The sequence below is a fragment of the Moschus berezovskii genome, chromosome 14 (assembly GCF_049115385.1).
Source record: "Moschus berezovskii isolate FMDL1 chromosome 14, NW_MosBer_1.0, whole genome shotgun sequence".
NCBI classification, from domain to species: Eukaryota; Metazoa; Chordata; class Mammalia; order Artiodactyla; family Moschidae; genus Moschus; species Moschus berezovskii.
The window spans coordinates 44385477-44400727 of NC_142473.1; the positions used below are offsets into that span (position 1 = coordinate 44385477).

General features: G+C 43.6%; 1 protein-coding gene across 9 annotated transcripts in view; it reads right to left on the minus strand.

The window, feature by feature from the left end:
* The window catches only part of TEAD1 (TEA domain transcription factor 1), a 271199-nt gene that overhangs the window by 188771 nt on the left and 67177 nt on the right, over positions 1 to 15251 (minus strand). For 2 of the 9 annotated variants that reach the window (XM_055423352.2, XM_055423348.2), the window contains exon 1: positions 10055 to 10598. The exons of 2 other annotated variants lie outside the window; for them this stretch is intronic. In XM_055423352.2, coding sequence (XP_055279327.1) covers positions 10055 to 10078 — 24 coding nt within the window. In that variant the 5' untranslated portion in view covers positions 10079 to 10598. Of the gene's footprint in view, positions 1 to 10054; positions 10623 to 12334; positions 14900 to 15251 lie in introns of those variants that run through there. 5 more of the 9 variants (XM_055423345.2, XM_055423351.2, XM_055423346.2 and 2 more) reach the window with 4 other exon arrangements.

Below are 15251 nucleotides of genomic sequence, written 5' to 3' on the forward strand. Positions count from 1 at the left end.
TTAAACCTAAATGAATGCCTAAAAAGAGAGAGAGAAGGGAACTCTTCTTTACTGAAAATATAGTGTGTATCATGTAGCCCCCATATGCCTCAGTCTCCATCATTAATGCTTTTCTAAAAGCTCCATTTTTTCCTGAAATTCTTCCCAGCCACATTAGAATAAGCTCCAAAAAGAAATGTTACCAGACCCTGCTCACCGCCCCAACAGCAACACTCCCCTAAATGAATCACTCTTTCAAGATTACCCACTGACTCTTCAAGACAGGTAACATGAGCACACTGGAATGACATTATATATATTCAACCCATGTATATTTAACCAATGGGCTTTCCCCAATGACTTCCCTGGTAAAGAATTCACCAGCAATGCAGGAGATATTGGATGGCGACTTGGGTTCAGTCTCTGGATCTGAAAGATCTTCTTGGGGGAGGAAATGGCAAGCCACTCCAGTATTCTTGCCTGAAGAATCCCATGGACAGAGGAGTCTGGGAAGCTACAGTCCACAGGGTTGCAAACAGTGGAACACAACCGAAGCGACTTAGCAGGCAGCACATTCAACCAATACACATTTTAATATAAAAATTAGGGGAAGAAGGAGATCAGCTAATCAAATGCAGGTGCTTCTGACACCAACTGTATTCAAGGGATGTATGCACAAGGGGCATGACACAGGAATTGCAGCTCTTTTCATGTTAATTCCTTTGAGTCTCTCATAATGTAAGCATCTCACTTATGGGTGATTTAAGAGCTCTTAAATAAAAGGATAAGTTATAACTAACCCTCATGATTAAGAAATGTCACTGAACATGAGGATTAAAGAAAAGAATAGTCCATACAGCTTATTTTAGTCAATGTATTCAGATTCCATGAGGCAACAAGAAAAGAACTGGACTGGAAGTTGGGACTCTGCCTCCATCTGAGTAACCCAGGACCACATAGTACCCGCCATGTGCCTCAGTTTCCACCACTAACACTGAAGGATACCAACTTCATCATTCATCATGTGTGTTTCCATAGACTACTTGTAACAGAATTTAGTTGAAGTTGGCTTGTTATCACTTCTCCCATCCACACCTCAATGTCTGTGAGGGCAGGGATTGCTACAATCACCACAGTATCCCCTGTGCTAGCACAGTACCTGGCATAATAAATATGTAAAGAAATAAAGAATGAATCAACAAACAAATGATGGAAATACTCTTTGGGTAACAATGTCAATGAATTTATCACCCAAGCTTTCCATGAGAAGGGGTACAGTTTCAGCTCCTTTCCCATTCCTCACCCTAACTCTGGCCAAGGTTCTAAACACTAGTAAGAATCCAAAGGAAATCATCAAATCAGGAAGATGTAAGAGTCAGAGTAATGCCAAGCACTGCCTGGATAACCAAGAGTTGGCTATCTGATTCAATTTCTTATTTACTAATCATGATTGCAAACAACCAAGAGCCTTCTGTGTCAAAGGGACAGATATGGTCTGGATCTTCTGGGAGGTAAGCTTCTTCTACAACAAATAAACCTTATTTTGAGTGGAACAGTTGTTTCTGAGATGCAATATTTGACCTTTTCTCCTTCCCTTTTCATTTGATCACTGGAAAAGATGAGAACCAGAATCTGACAGCTAAGTAGTGAGGATCTGAAAATAGGAAGCCAAGTGGTGAACAAAAAGAAATCCAAAGAGGTAAAAAATGGGAGCAAAGCCAGTTTAACTACATAGGTGAATGAAAAAGGCAATATATAGGGAGTGGCACTGAGAAGAAAGGGAAAAAAAAAGATACCAAGTGCTCAGGGGAATGTGGAAGGAGGTACAAGTGGGAGCAATTTTAGGATTAAAAAAAAAGAAAATCAAGTAGGTGGAATGACATTTGTAGTAGACAACTCAACCAAGTATTTGATGGCTCAAAAATCACTGTGATCTTAGTGAGTGGCCAAATTTTCCTTAAAAGAGAAAAGTTGCCCTTCAGTAACAAAACTAGGAAAGAGGCACCTCTAAATAAGTTGACCAAAGTCATGTATACTTAACAGTGATTGCTCCAGACAGAATGCACGTTACATAGGAACATTAGACGCAAACTCCACCCTCACCAGTGAGTTGGAGGCTGGATTCCAATGGGAGAGAATGTAGGCAGTGCTGAATTCTCAGCTCTGTCCACAACTGACACCATCAAGCACAGTCTAATTAATTCCTAATGAATAGTTATGATACTGACTCACTTCCCTGGGTACTTGGGAGGAATGTCAGGCACTAATGATGGTTAATCGCGTTTGCATATGTAAATGGAACACGTTTTTCTTTTCTTACCATTTCAGACACTAGCCAAACTTGCCCACAAATGGCCTGCGAAATACAAGTGAAGAGCAGCAGCCTGGATTTTGAAGGCAGCCTCCAGAGAGATGGAACATCTGCCATGTAGTCAACAGCAGCCAGTGAGCCTTAGTGTCATATACTCCAATTGCCAATAGTTGCCTCTAATTTCAGCAGGAAGAAGCACGTAATTACTCCCTCTCATTTTCGAAAATCACTTCTATATCAACAGGATCCATCAACAAGCCAATACCTCTTCACCAAGACCCCGGTACTGAGCACCCCATCAGAGGACTTAGCATTACCCTCCTGAGATTCCTTGATTAATTCTCTGCTCCATCAGCCCCAAGAACCTGCCCAGGTGACAACTCGAGAAAGGCTCTGATTGATTTCACGCTATGTAGCTCTGTATTACCAGCCTTTAAAGGAATCGCTCTCCCCATCCGCTTCAGGAATCCGTTAGCCATTGAGGACAGAAATTCCTCTTCTGTTCCTCTCCCCTTCACCACCACTCCTTCATCAGTAGGCTTCTTCAAAAAGACAAGGCAAGTACACTCAGTCTATGCCATCTGAGCATTCCAAGTGAAGACTTGCTAGCAAGACAGGAAGGGGAGCATGAGCTGGATGACAAGACCTGTAGCCTGAGTCATGGATCCCCGGAAGGTGGGCTCTTTAACCTTGGCAAACACATAGCAAAGTCAAAAACAGAAGCTTCTTTAATGGTCTAAGAGGAGAAAAAGAAAAACTGCCACAAGAGTTGGCAATAAGTAGCATTTCAAAAGGAAGATGCCTAAGCCCTTTCCTATGAGTAATAATAGTCAAAGAAAACCCCCAAACTAACTCCTTCATTCCAATAGGTCTGTAGAGTGAACATACATTTAAAATAGACTCATCAATTCTGATGCTTACTAAAAACAAAACAACTACTAGAAAACTAAGTCACTAAGTTACAGATAATGTTAATTTCTTAGTTGCTAAGATGCGCCTTCAGACTACCACAATGCCTTAAGAAATCTTAAATGACAATGAGTACAAATTATAAGTATACAGTTCATATTTTAAAAATTACCAACACACCATATAAATAAATACACTACATTTGGTCAGACCCTAAGAAGTATTTCAAAAGGTCCATCTCAGCCCCACACCGGAGGGAATGCCTACAAATGGGTCTCATGCCATCAAGGTCCTGGTCCTTGGGTGGCAAGTCTATAGGTCATGCCGGGGGAGTCATATTTCTTACAAAAGCTGGTAGAGACTCACTCAGTGTTACCAGCTCAGTGCTGGCCAACGGAGTGGTATGTTGGCTCTGAACTGATCTGAGGCCCAGCAGCTGACCTACCCAGACGCAGCTCCTTTGGCTGCTGAGAAATCCTAGTTCAGCTGCATCAGAAGCGGCCCTCCCCACTCCACAAAGAGAAACAGTCCTGGGCTGCCTTCTCCAGTTTCTATGACTTAGGAGTGCTTCTCCCATTGTGGCCATGCCTCCATCTACCCTGGATCATTCATTCTACAGCATGCTGGGGGAAAGTAGGAACAAGTAAATCCACAGGTCATTTCTGGTTGGGTCATAAGCCAATCAACAGTGAAAGCTGGAACAAGATGGCATTTGAAAGTGCTGAACTGTGAGGTCCAAGCTCTGCTCTGGATCTTTGACTAGGTACACTGGCATTCAAATGCTCTCCAAAGATCCAAGGGATCCATGAGAATATCAACAGCACCACATCAGACAATCCAAAAGCTAGACTCCAATATGCCCAGAAGGAAAAAACTGCTCTTTCCTGCCAAGCAGGATTAGTCGTTCAGTCGTGTCCAACTCTTTGCAACCCCATGGACTATAGGCCTCCAGGCTCCTCTGTCCACAGCATTTCCCAGGCAAGAATACTGGAGTGGGTAGCTGTTCACTTCTCCAGGGGAATCTTCCCAACCCAGGGATCAAACCCAGATCTCCTGCATTGCAGGCAGATTCTTTACCTTCTGAGCCATCAGGGAAGCCCCAACTTAGGGTAACCAAGACCCTAATACATGATGACAAATTTTATTCCTTTCCATCCTCTCAACCATCACAAATCAGAATGTTGCTTTTTTGTCTGACTGACAGTCTGGTCCATCTTACTTTAAATACTCACTTCTAATACATCTGATCAGACTGATCTCATATCATACATGAGTATTTTCTGAGTCCCAATGCTTGATAATAAAATACCTTGGGAGCAGAAATAGAGCTTATGTGACCTTTAGGACCAAGGGTAGTGGTATGTGGAACCAACCAAGACACTGGATAAATGAGGGACAAGACAGAACAATAGGCAGAACTAACCATTTCTGTTACTATTCCATTTCATCCGTAGTGATTCCACAGTTAATTTAGAAAAAGTGTATCCCAAAAGCTCCAGATAAACTTTAACTGAATTATGCTTTTATGTGACGCCATCAGCATACTCAGAAATATTGCATGAATTAGTCACTGGATGTACTCCAAGGAGTATGTCCTTCATCACATCACACAGAATGCTCTTTACAAAGGTCCCAGAGGAAAGTTCAGTAACCAACAAAACACCAAGTGCTTTTCACCTCATGTTCACCCAACTAGGCGTCCTCGCTGGCTGCCAAAGAAAGAGCGCTGAGCCCCACTGGCAGGTTTCCAGAGAAAGCCCAGAGGTCATGTGGTCAGCAAGTTTGGTTTCATTCCCAAGCCCACATTAGGTCCCTACCTCAATTCTCTTCTTTTTCTTCCTTCTTTTTCCTACTTTTTAATGTATGCTATTTTACTTGCAAACTGCCTTAGATCAACCCTGAAACAAGACAGGATAGCATAACGAAGGGGAAATTATTTCCATTTTCTTTTTATTATCTGTTTCAATTCAATGTGATTAAAGATTTACTGAAACCCCCTACGCCACACCTCCCCAACTCATGTGCCAGGCACTAGAGAGATAAAATAAGCATGCTCCCCTCCTGCCCTCATGGCACACCCTTCCAGCAGGGAGACAGAGAAGTAGGTTAATTATCCTTCAAGACTTCAAGCCCCTTGCAGGGAAGCCTGCCCGGCCTTCACCCTCCCACTCCCTCTGTGTTCCTGCAGGAAGCACCTCTGCTCCTCAGGACAAATGGAACCCCTCACTCACTGCATAGGAATGATCCTGTCCTTGTGGCAAATCAATCCTGTTTGTAAGATCTTTAAGGCTTAGGTCCATGCCTGCAGTCTTTTTCCTTGGTGTTTCCTTGGCATATCCTTGGCATTTAATGAAGCTATGGCACACAGTCAACGTTCCCCCCAAATAATGACCTGATGTATGCCCAAAATAATGAGCCCATGGGTGAATAAACGCATGAACAAATGCATGAATATAACATGGCAAAAAAAGGAATAAATCAAGTGCTGGAGCACAGAAATAGGAGCTGATTCTGTCTCTCTGGTCAACAAGAGCCTCAGGGGAGGTGGTGCTTAGGCTGGTTTTGAAGCCTAAGTAGGATTTACCCGGCCAATTATGAAAAGCTCACAGAAGCCTACACTGAGAAGGGTATCTGTGGAAAGGATATGGTGAAGAAAGGACAAAGCACACTAACAGAAAGGTAAACTGAGCCGGACAAGGGACCAGACACTTAGCAACAAAAAGTTGGGGCTGTTTCACCCAAACAAACAAAAAAACAATTAGCAGAACACCTTTCTCCATTTCTCCAAAGAGGACATACAGATGGCCAACAGGCCCATGAAAAGATGCTCAACATCACTATTAGTACAGAAATGCAAGTCAAAACTACAGTGAGAACACCTCACACCACTCAAAATGGCTATCGTCAAAAAGTCCACAAACAAATGCTGGAGAGGGTGTGGAGAAAAGACAACCGCCCCACACTGCTGGGAGGAATGTAAATTGGTGTAACCACTACGGAGAACAGTTTGAAGGCTCCTTCAAAAACGAAGAACAGAACTACCATGTGACCCTGCAATTTTACTCCTGGGCATGTGCTGTGCTGTGCTTAGTCACTCCGATTCTTTGCAACCCCCAGCCCACCAGGCTCCTCTGTCCATGCAGATTCTCCAGCCAAAACACTGGAGTGGGTTGCCATGCCCTCCTCCAGGGGAGCTTCCCAACCCAAGGATCAAACCAAGGTCTCTCACATTGCAGGCGACTCCGGGGCATGTATCTGGAGAAACACATGGTCTGAAAGGGTATAAGCACCCCAATACAGTACAGCACTGTTTACAACAGATAAGACATGGAAGCAACCTAAATGTCCATCAACAGAGGAATGGATAAAGAAGATATAGTACACATATGCAATGGAATATTACACAGTCATTGAAAGAATGAAATAATGTCACTTACAGCAACATGGATGAACTTAGGGACTGTCAGACTGAGTGGAGTTAGACAGAGAAAGAGAAATATCATATATTACTGATACAAGGGAACTAAAGATATTTAAAAGAAATGATGCAAATTACGTGAGGAATCTGAGTGAACTCCGGGAGTTGGTGAGGGACAGGGAGGCCTGGCGTGCTGTGATTCATGGGGTCGCAAAGAGTCAGACACGACTGAGCGACTGAACTGACTGAACTGAAAAAGAAATGATACAAAAGAACTTATTTACAAAACAGAAACAGACTCACAGACTTAAGGGGAGATGAATGGGGGGGAAGAGATAGATAGGGACTTTGGGACTGACATGCACAGTCTGCTATATTGAAAATGGATAACCAACAAGGCTCTACTGTATAGCACAGGGAACTCTGCTCAACGTTGTGTGCCAGCCTGGATGGGAGGGGAGTTTAGGGGAGAACTGATACATGTATATGTATGGGGGAGAATGGATACATGCATATTATGGCTAAGTCACTTCCCTGTGCACCTGAAATTATCACATTTTTAATCTGCTATACTCCAATATAAAATTAAAAAAAAAAAAACACTTGAGCTGTTTTATACAAAGGCAACAAGAAAACCCCAGCAACATCAGGAGTGTATAAACTCAAGGAGTGCGTATGTTAGTGTATGGTGTGTGTTTGGGGGAATAAAGATGAAGAATGGTAATTTTATAAATTTAGAATCCAAATTTTTTAATCCCAAGCATTTTCAGTGAGGTTCGAGACCAAAAGATTTCTCTAGATAAATTCATGTGTTACAATGTGACACATCCTTTAAGCATTCCAAATTTATAAAAAACTTTTAATGCACAAAAAGACAGTGACAGTTTATGCAGGTGTGCTTGTTTAAGCAGTCCAGAGTCACAGGATTAACTTCGCTCTGTGCCCAGTCACTCAGCTCTTCCAATACACCCTCCCTGACTCGGTCGTGGAGTACTCCACGTCCCTCGCTGACAGCGCAGTCATCCTGAACCCAGTGTGAGGACTAGGGCACTATGCTCACACAGTGACACACACGTGTGTGAATGGCCCATGTTCAAATGCCGGCTAATGAGGATGTGAGCAAGTATATCAACGAACCAAAAATGTATGACACGGCTTGTTCATGAACGTCCACCCGTAACCAGGGTAGCTGACACAACGGAGTCCCCAGCCCTCCAACGAGGAACCTGCCCTTTTACAGATGACACAGGGACGGAGCGGCTGCAACACTGGTCTTACACTGAGAGGGATGCAAACTCAGGGGCCAGTTACAGCCTCACCCTCACCCCCGCCCCGCAAATCGAAACCCTTGTTTTATACCCAGTGCAACCTCAACAGGAGAAAGATTCTTGGCAGGAAACCGGCTGAGGCAGAGTAAGTATTGTTCCCCCTTAGACAATACACCAGGCTTTCAGATTAACCAACATTACTTGAGCCCCTACTGGGTGCACGACACCAGCCCTAAGCAGTTCATAAGCGCATCAAGGGAATGTAGTGGGGCCAGAAGACCCCTAGGCAAAGAGAGTCCTGGACACCAAGGTTGAAGCACCCAATTCTGCTACCAGGACAAACTTCTGCCTCACCTCTGCAAGGCCCCGGGCGCTCTGAAGGAGAGCTGACCCTGACCATGTCACCTGTCACCAGACTCCTCCCTCCTCATCCCGGACATGCCTCACCCCAGCGAATGAGGCAGCTGTAGCAAGCAAAAAAGGCAAAGGGCCAGGCCTTGATTCAATCAATATTTCTGCACCTCCCCAGCAGCACTTCTGCAAGCTCGCGCGCACGCGCACACACACACACACACACACACAGAGTTTTCAGGGAAAAAAAAATAATGACAATAATAAAGGGGAGGGATGTGTATCTCCTTCTAGGGTCTCTTCCTCCTGTAGATTCTGCTAACCTTGATAGAAGAAGAAGGAACTCCTTTCTCTAATCAAAATGCAACCCATTTCCAATTATATCTATGACTTGCCACTAAAGCCCTTCCAGTCTCGGACATTCACAACGTGGACGACCCCTCAGTCCAAATGACTGACTAATGATGACTTTACTTCCAGGGCGAGACTTCAGAGGCCAAAAGGCCCAAAGGCAAAGCAAAGCAAACCTCCCGTACACACAGACCTGGCACACCAACACTGACACCTTTAAGGTCACTTCAGTGTATTAACCATCTGACTCTAAGAGACCCCAAGAAAATCCAAAAAGGATGTTCCAGGCCCTGGGGGAGGGAACCCAATCCCTCAGCCCTGCTCTGAGCGATTCTTCTACTCAGAGAACCTGGCCGAATCAGCGCCCAAAGGAAGGCTATCATCTCAAGCTTCTCCCATCTCTTTCCCTGCAACTTGTCACCAAGAATGTCCCCTTGGCCCCTCAACTCTCAACTGCATCCCCTTTGCTCCTCCCCAGCCCACTAACTTTGCTCCTGTCTCACAGGCAGGACCTCATCACCGCTCTCTGAACTGGGCTGTCCCCTACATCCCCACAATGCCACCACTACCAACAAGTTAGTTCTGCCAGGTTCCCAAGCTTCTTAAGAACATCGATCTCAGCCACGATACCAGAAGTACTGAATCAGAATCCCCAGCTCATGTATTTTTAGCCAGCTTCTCCTATGCTATTCCACAGCTAGAGAAGTTTTCCCAGAATGCAAATATGGCTTTCATCCTACATTCATTTTAAATCTTTCAGCAGATGCCCACCCCATCCAGAACCCAATGCATAGCAGGACACCCACAGCCCTCACCACCTGCCACTAGCCTGCTTTGCAGGCATCTGTGCAGTCAGTCCCCCATAGCTAGGGACCAACCCCAAGGTGCCCAGACACAGCAGGCTGCCTGCTTCACCCCCTCAGCCACCTGGGTCCCCCTGCTCAGCTGCTTGTCTCACCAGCAATTTTATCTAAAGAATGTCTACCAGTTCTTTCAAGACTAAAGTCATCAACCTCTCCTCCGGGAAACCTTGACAGCTTCCTCCACTAGGAGAAGTCACTTCCTTGTCCTCAAAGCACCTCAAACGAACTTCCAACACCATACTTGGTATGCTTTATCAAAATTTCTCTTAAGATACTATCTCCAGCTGATCAGTAAAGCTCTTTGACATTCCTATGTTTAGTACCTCTCAATACCAGATGAATTGCTGAAACTTAAAATCAATTTTTTTTTTTGTTTGCTAAATGCTTTCCTTTGTGGGCACTCCTACCATTCCAGAGAGGACACTGTGCATCTGGAGAGCCTATATGGCCAAACAGTTAAAAAAAAAAAAAATATGTACGTATAAAGAATACATACGGTTTTAGAATCCCAGAGGTTTTCATTTTGAGCTCTCCACTTGTTAGCTATGTCTCAGGGTGACGTGTGTATGTGCATGCATGCAAAATGGGAATTAACGTTACCTACCTGCTGAAAGATTAAATGATCCATACAAGTACAGATGTCTCAATCCTCAGGAGTCATTACATACGTTACTCATCTGCACGCTTACAGATCAGTGGGTATTTGTGCACACACGGCTGAGAACCGTGCCTGACACATTGCAGGTCCTCAGCTAATTGTTGAACGAATGTACACAGCTATAATTAATACTTGCTGCTTCTATATCTGTCATTCCTGCTACACTGCACATTGTCAGAAAACAGGGGCTCTGTCCCATTCATTTCTGTACCTCATTCCCTACCCCAGCAAGATAAAATTAGTTTAACATAAAATATTAATACAATCTTCATGACTATTAAGAAATTCATCCTTGTCTAAGAAATTACAAAGACAGCCTCAGGCATAGTCTAGATGAGACCCACAGAATGCAATAAAAAAAACACAGTAGTTTCAAAACCTTCCTCCAGTCTCCAGAACCCCTGACTAGCTGGCCTCTGCTGGACTCCCACCTCAAAGTAGAGCCTACGACCGAAGAAGCCACAATCTGAGGTCTGAACTGTGACACGCACCCTTCCTCCCCAGTCTGTGGCATCACGACCTGGAGCCCCCAGCCCCCAACCCTGCTGGCCCCCAGCCCTGATGCAGCAGCTGCTCCGCCTGGGACACTGGGACACTGGATCATCAGATCGGGAGCCTGGCTTTTCAGCTCACAGCCAGTTCACCCCCCAGGGGCCTGGGGGCTGCAGTCGCTGGCCAAAGTATCAGGTTACCACAAAAATAACAGCAGGCCTACACCAGGAAGGCGTGCAGGCCAAGTGCAGAAGGGAAGAGGCAAGAAAGAGAAAACCAGGAGGAGAAAAGCAGACATTTGCATCTGAGTTGAAGAGGAACTGGGTTTTATAAAATGTACTTTAGATTCTTAAGTACACTCTTTTAACAACACCACTGCAGCCCCTGCAATAACTCATTTATTTAGCATCCAAGCCAGAGTAGCTTATATTTATATTATACTTAACTGCTTTAAACATGCTTTTAAAAACATTATTTTAAGGTAAGAAGGAGGTGGGTTTTTTTATTTGCTTATTTAATACTATTTAGAAAAGTCAGATTTGGGTCAATAAAGATTTCAACAAGTATTCCCATTCAAAAATTACTGATATTACTCAGCTCTAATCTTCTCAAAACTACATCCAAACATGACAGAGCTAATTATGCCTAGAGAAGGAGGAACAGACCTTCAAAAAAATAAAAGGCCAATAAAAAGCATGTGTGCTTTTTTTTTTTTCCTTAAAATAAAATTACAGATAACTCTCATGCTACCCTTGTGTAGGAACACTGCTGGCTTGATGTGGTCTGACCCAGCCTGGGTACTTCAAAGTTGACTTCAATCACCGCAGGGAGTTAGCAGGTTATTGAATCTCCATCCATTGTGCTTTCATCTTGGTTTGCTCCACACACTGTGCCTCTTTAATTGGCTCCTCGCAACTGTTTTATAAGAAGGTGGATAGAAACCCAGCTACAAGGAAAGGATGCCCTTCTTCCATTGGGCAGGTAAACCAGAGACCAGGCAGTGGACCAGGTGGGTGAAGTTTCCCATTGTAATCTCTTACATGTGAGAGTCGCTGTGAATGCCCTGGCAGGGGAAGACAGCTAACTCTAACAGGCACCTTACCAGCCTGAAGGTGTTGAAAGAGAAGGAAGATTTTAAAAAAAAAGAAAAAAAGAAAATCCAAACGGGGGAGAAAAAAAGGATTCTCTGTTCTCTTTTTTAAAGTTAATTATGATGGAGAAAAGTTCCCCAAAATCATATTATTTTGCAGTTACCAATGTTTGTTTCGTGTTAAAATATCAGGGTTACAAGTATTAAATGGTACAGCAGTGTTCTAAACAGGACTCTATTGCAAATACTTAAAAGGGGGATGAGGGGATCTTTAAAATGATAATCCTAGTGGCAGCCAACAGCAGCTGATAGACATGCAGGTAAGAAGATTCTGTATCTTTTATTTTTTAGCTTCAAAGAAATAATAGCTCTCTCCCAATCCAACCAGTAAAAAAACTTCAGAGAAGGAGCCGACTATCAGCAGAGTTTGAGCTCTATAAATGTAAAGGAGCATCAAATCAACAGTGAAATGAGAGGTAGCTTCATTCTGCTTTAAAGACAGTCAGAGTCGAGTTCCCAGAAGAGAGGACCCCATCGGGCTCACGCGGTCAGAATTCACACAACTCATGCAGGACACACCACACCGTGCAATTATCCACCAGCACTGCCACTGCTAAAAGATCTTTAATAATCCTGATTTTTACCATAAAAGCTCTCATTATTATCCCAGCTCTCTTTTGCTTGTTCAGCAGGCCTGGTCACTTACAGGAGGATGAGAAAAACCCAGGGACTCGGCTCATCTTTCCCCAGCCGTATCTTCCAGGGAGTGTTAGTGTCCCCACAGCCCAACGCCACGCCACCTCACTGGCCGGCACATTGGGTTTAAAATTAGACGAGCCCTGGAGAGCCACGGGTAACCTTCTGACAAGGTTAGCCAGCAGAGCAGAGCACGGCTCAGCGAGGGACATTAATAAGAGGCCAAGGAGGGCCTTTCAACAAGCACATTAGGGCCTCTCAGAGCCCTTGCAGTCTGGAAGCTGGGGCCCCAGGATCGGCAGGCTGACCTAGGCTTTTACTTTTTATTCCACCGAGTCAGCAGCTTCCTTTACAGACGATAAACACAACCTTCAAAAGTATTTCTCCCTGATTAAATTCAAAATATTTGGTCACTGATCATACAAATAACGTTTTAAAACTCTAAACTGGATTTTAGAAATATAGTATTTATAGGATGCCTCTAATTATAAAGTTAATGCCCACAGGTGACTAAAAGAATGGAAACAGAAACACACGTTAACTTCACCCACCACCCTCCACCAAATAATAGTCAGGGCTAACAATGCATTTTAATGTATTTTCATGGACTACAACATTATTATTATTATTATTACCTATTGTGTGGGGTTTTTTTATTGTCCACCTAAGGTTTCACATTCAGCGTTTTCCTGAGTCCTGAAATATCCTCTGTATTCGTGAATTTAAGAGGCACAGTAATTCCATGTCGTGGATATAGTATTATTTGACTATTTTCACATGGCTCAACATTTAGATTTTGCCCAACTTTTCACTGTATGGCAAACATCCTCATAGTGACTTTCAACAGATTCCTAGAATCCAGGGGCAGGAAAAACTTGAAGCCACTGGTACAGACTGGGAGTCTCGTAAAGACAGGGGCAGTGCCTATCATGCTGTAGTGTTTTCTGATTAAAGCAATGTGTCTCAGTACTTTCCAAACAGACACCCCTAAATTCTAATGTGAAACATTCCAAGCACCTACCAAGAGATCACCAGGCCAGTACCACCAAGGTCCCCTCAGCAATGAGACAAAGGAAGACAGCCAAGGCATAGATCCAACACTTGTTAACATCTGTCAAAGGTGATTCAGACTCCGCCCCTGCCAGCACCTGTTTAAAACACTGAAACACTTCCACTGGAAAGAGTGGAAAGAGTCAGGGTCCCAAGCCTGACGAATGCCTGTCCCCTTAGCTCCCGCCCCTCTTCCAGGGCCCCCGACCTCCTCACTATCCAACAAGTACAGGGTAAGTGCCTGGCACACCTGGGGGCCTCTAGTGGTTTCCACTATGTTGATGTCCACACTGTCTGTTAAATATTTTAAACATCACCGTTCTTCACATACCACTTGTAACTCAGGATATGCTTTTTAAATTTTGTTAATCCTCTCCTCCAACCAGTTCCTCAGACACCACTGTTTAAAATCGTCATTACCATCACATCAGTGCTGCTTCTCAAATTCATTCTCTAATATTCTATTTTTAAAACTGAAATGGACAATTAAAAGAACTTACCAAGATGTTGGGGGTGGGGGGAGCAGTTCCCACTAAATTATTCTCTACAAAGCACAGTGAATTGGTTCAGACAAAGACAAACATCACAATCCTGAGGGTCATGGACCTAGCAGAAACACCAATGACACTGGTTCCCCCAAGGGTAAAAGTTATCTGCTTAAATCACAGGAGACTTGGAGGACCTCTCAGATCCTCAATTATAGTCTCAGCAAGCTAAAGCAAAAATACAGAAATGCTGAAGTCTAGAGATAAAAGGAGTCACTACAGCCTAACTTATGCCCAGACCACCCTGGTACTGGATTACTCTATAATACCAATAAAAGCAGCATGTGCATATCACTATGCACTTGGAAGCATGACCTCTACCATAGCCCTCTCTTTACAGAGCTAACTACTTTCTGTGGGAGAGAACAGATAACTAGTTCTGTTATCTGTGGAACAGTTTCATTTCCTTCAAATGTTTTTGTCCCTCCTTTACTGGGGCTGCCAGGGCAGGAACATCTACCTGCCAGGAAAGGGAAGAAGGACAAACAAGGGATCCGTAAAATCAGGCTTTCAAAACCAAGAAGGTGTCAGCCTGGATACATTATAGCACTGTCCAGTATAGCCACTGGGAGGGTGGCTCAAGCTGCAATCAGCTCAAAGACAATGTCTATCCACACCTCCATGGTGGAAGAATATACTCCAAATTCCAAGTCACTACAGGGGCTAAGGCTTCTTTGTCAAACCAGTAAAATTCTAATTGATGGGTATAAAAATATTTTCAATTCTTAAAATCAAATATAATGGCTAAAATTTAAGGAAACACCTTGCAGTAGTAGATGGAAATAATATTCAGAGCTAACATTTATTCCTCACTACTGTGTGTGATGAACAGGGTTTAAGACTCTACTTTTATTATTTCTTCTAATCCTCATTACAACTCTATTAGGTAGAGATAACATTATTAAGATAATGATGCAAATAAGGTTTAGAAACAGTAAGTCTTTTATCCACAGATAAAACAGAAAATCCAGACCCAGATCTACCCCACCTTGAGTTCAAAGTCTGTTTTTGTGATATAGTGAACCTCTCATCACTGGAGGTAATCAAGGAGGAGCTGAGCAATCTCTTAACAGGGATGCTGTGAAGGGGACTAGAATAGGAAGAACATCAGAGAAGATCCATTCCAACCCCTGATCTATGACAGAAGAAAACAAATTGCCTGCTGTATGCTGGCTAGCATGCATGGGACAAGAGGAGTAGGAGAGAGCCAATAAATGAAGTCGGCACACTTTTAGAGTCAAGATAATGGATAGACACTCTATTTTCCTGC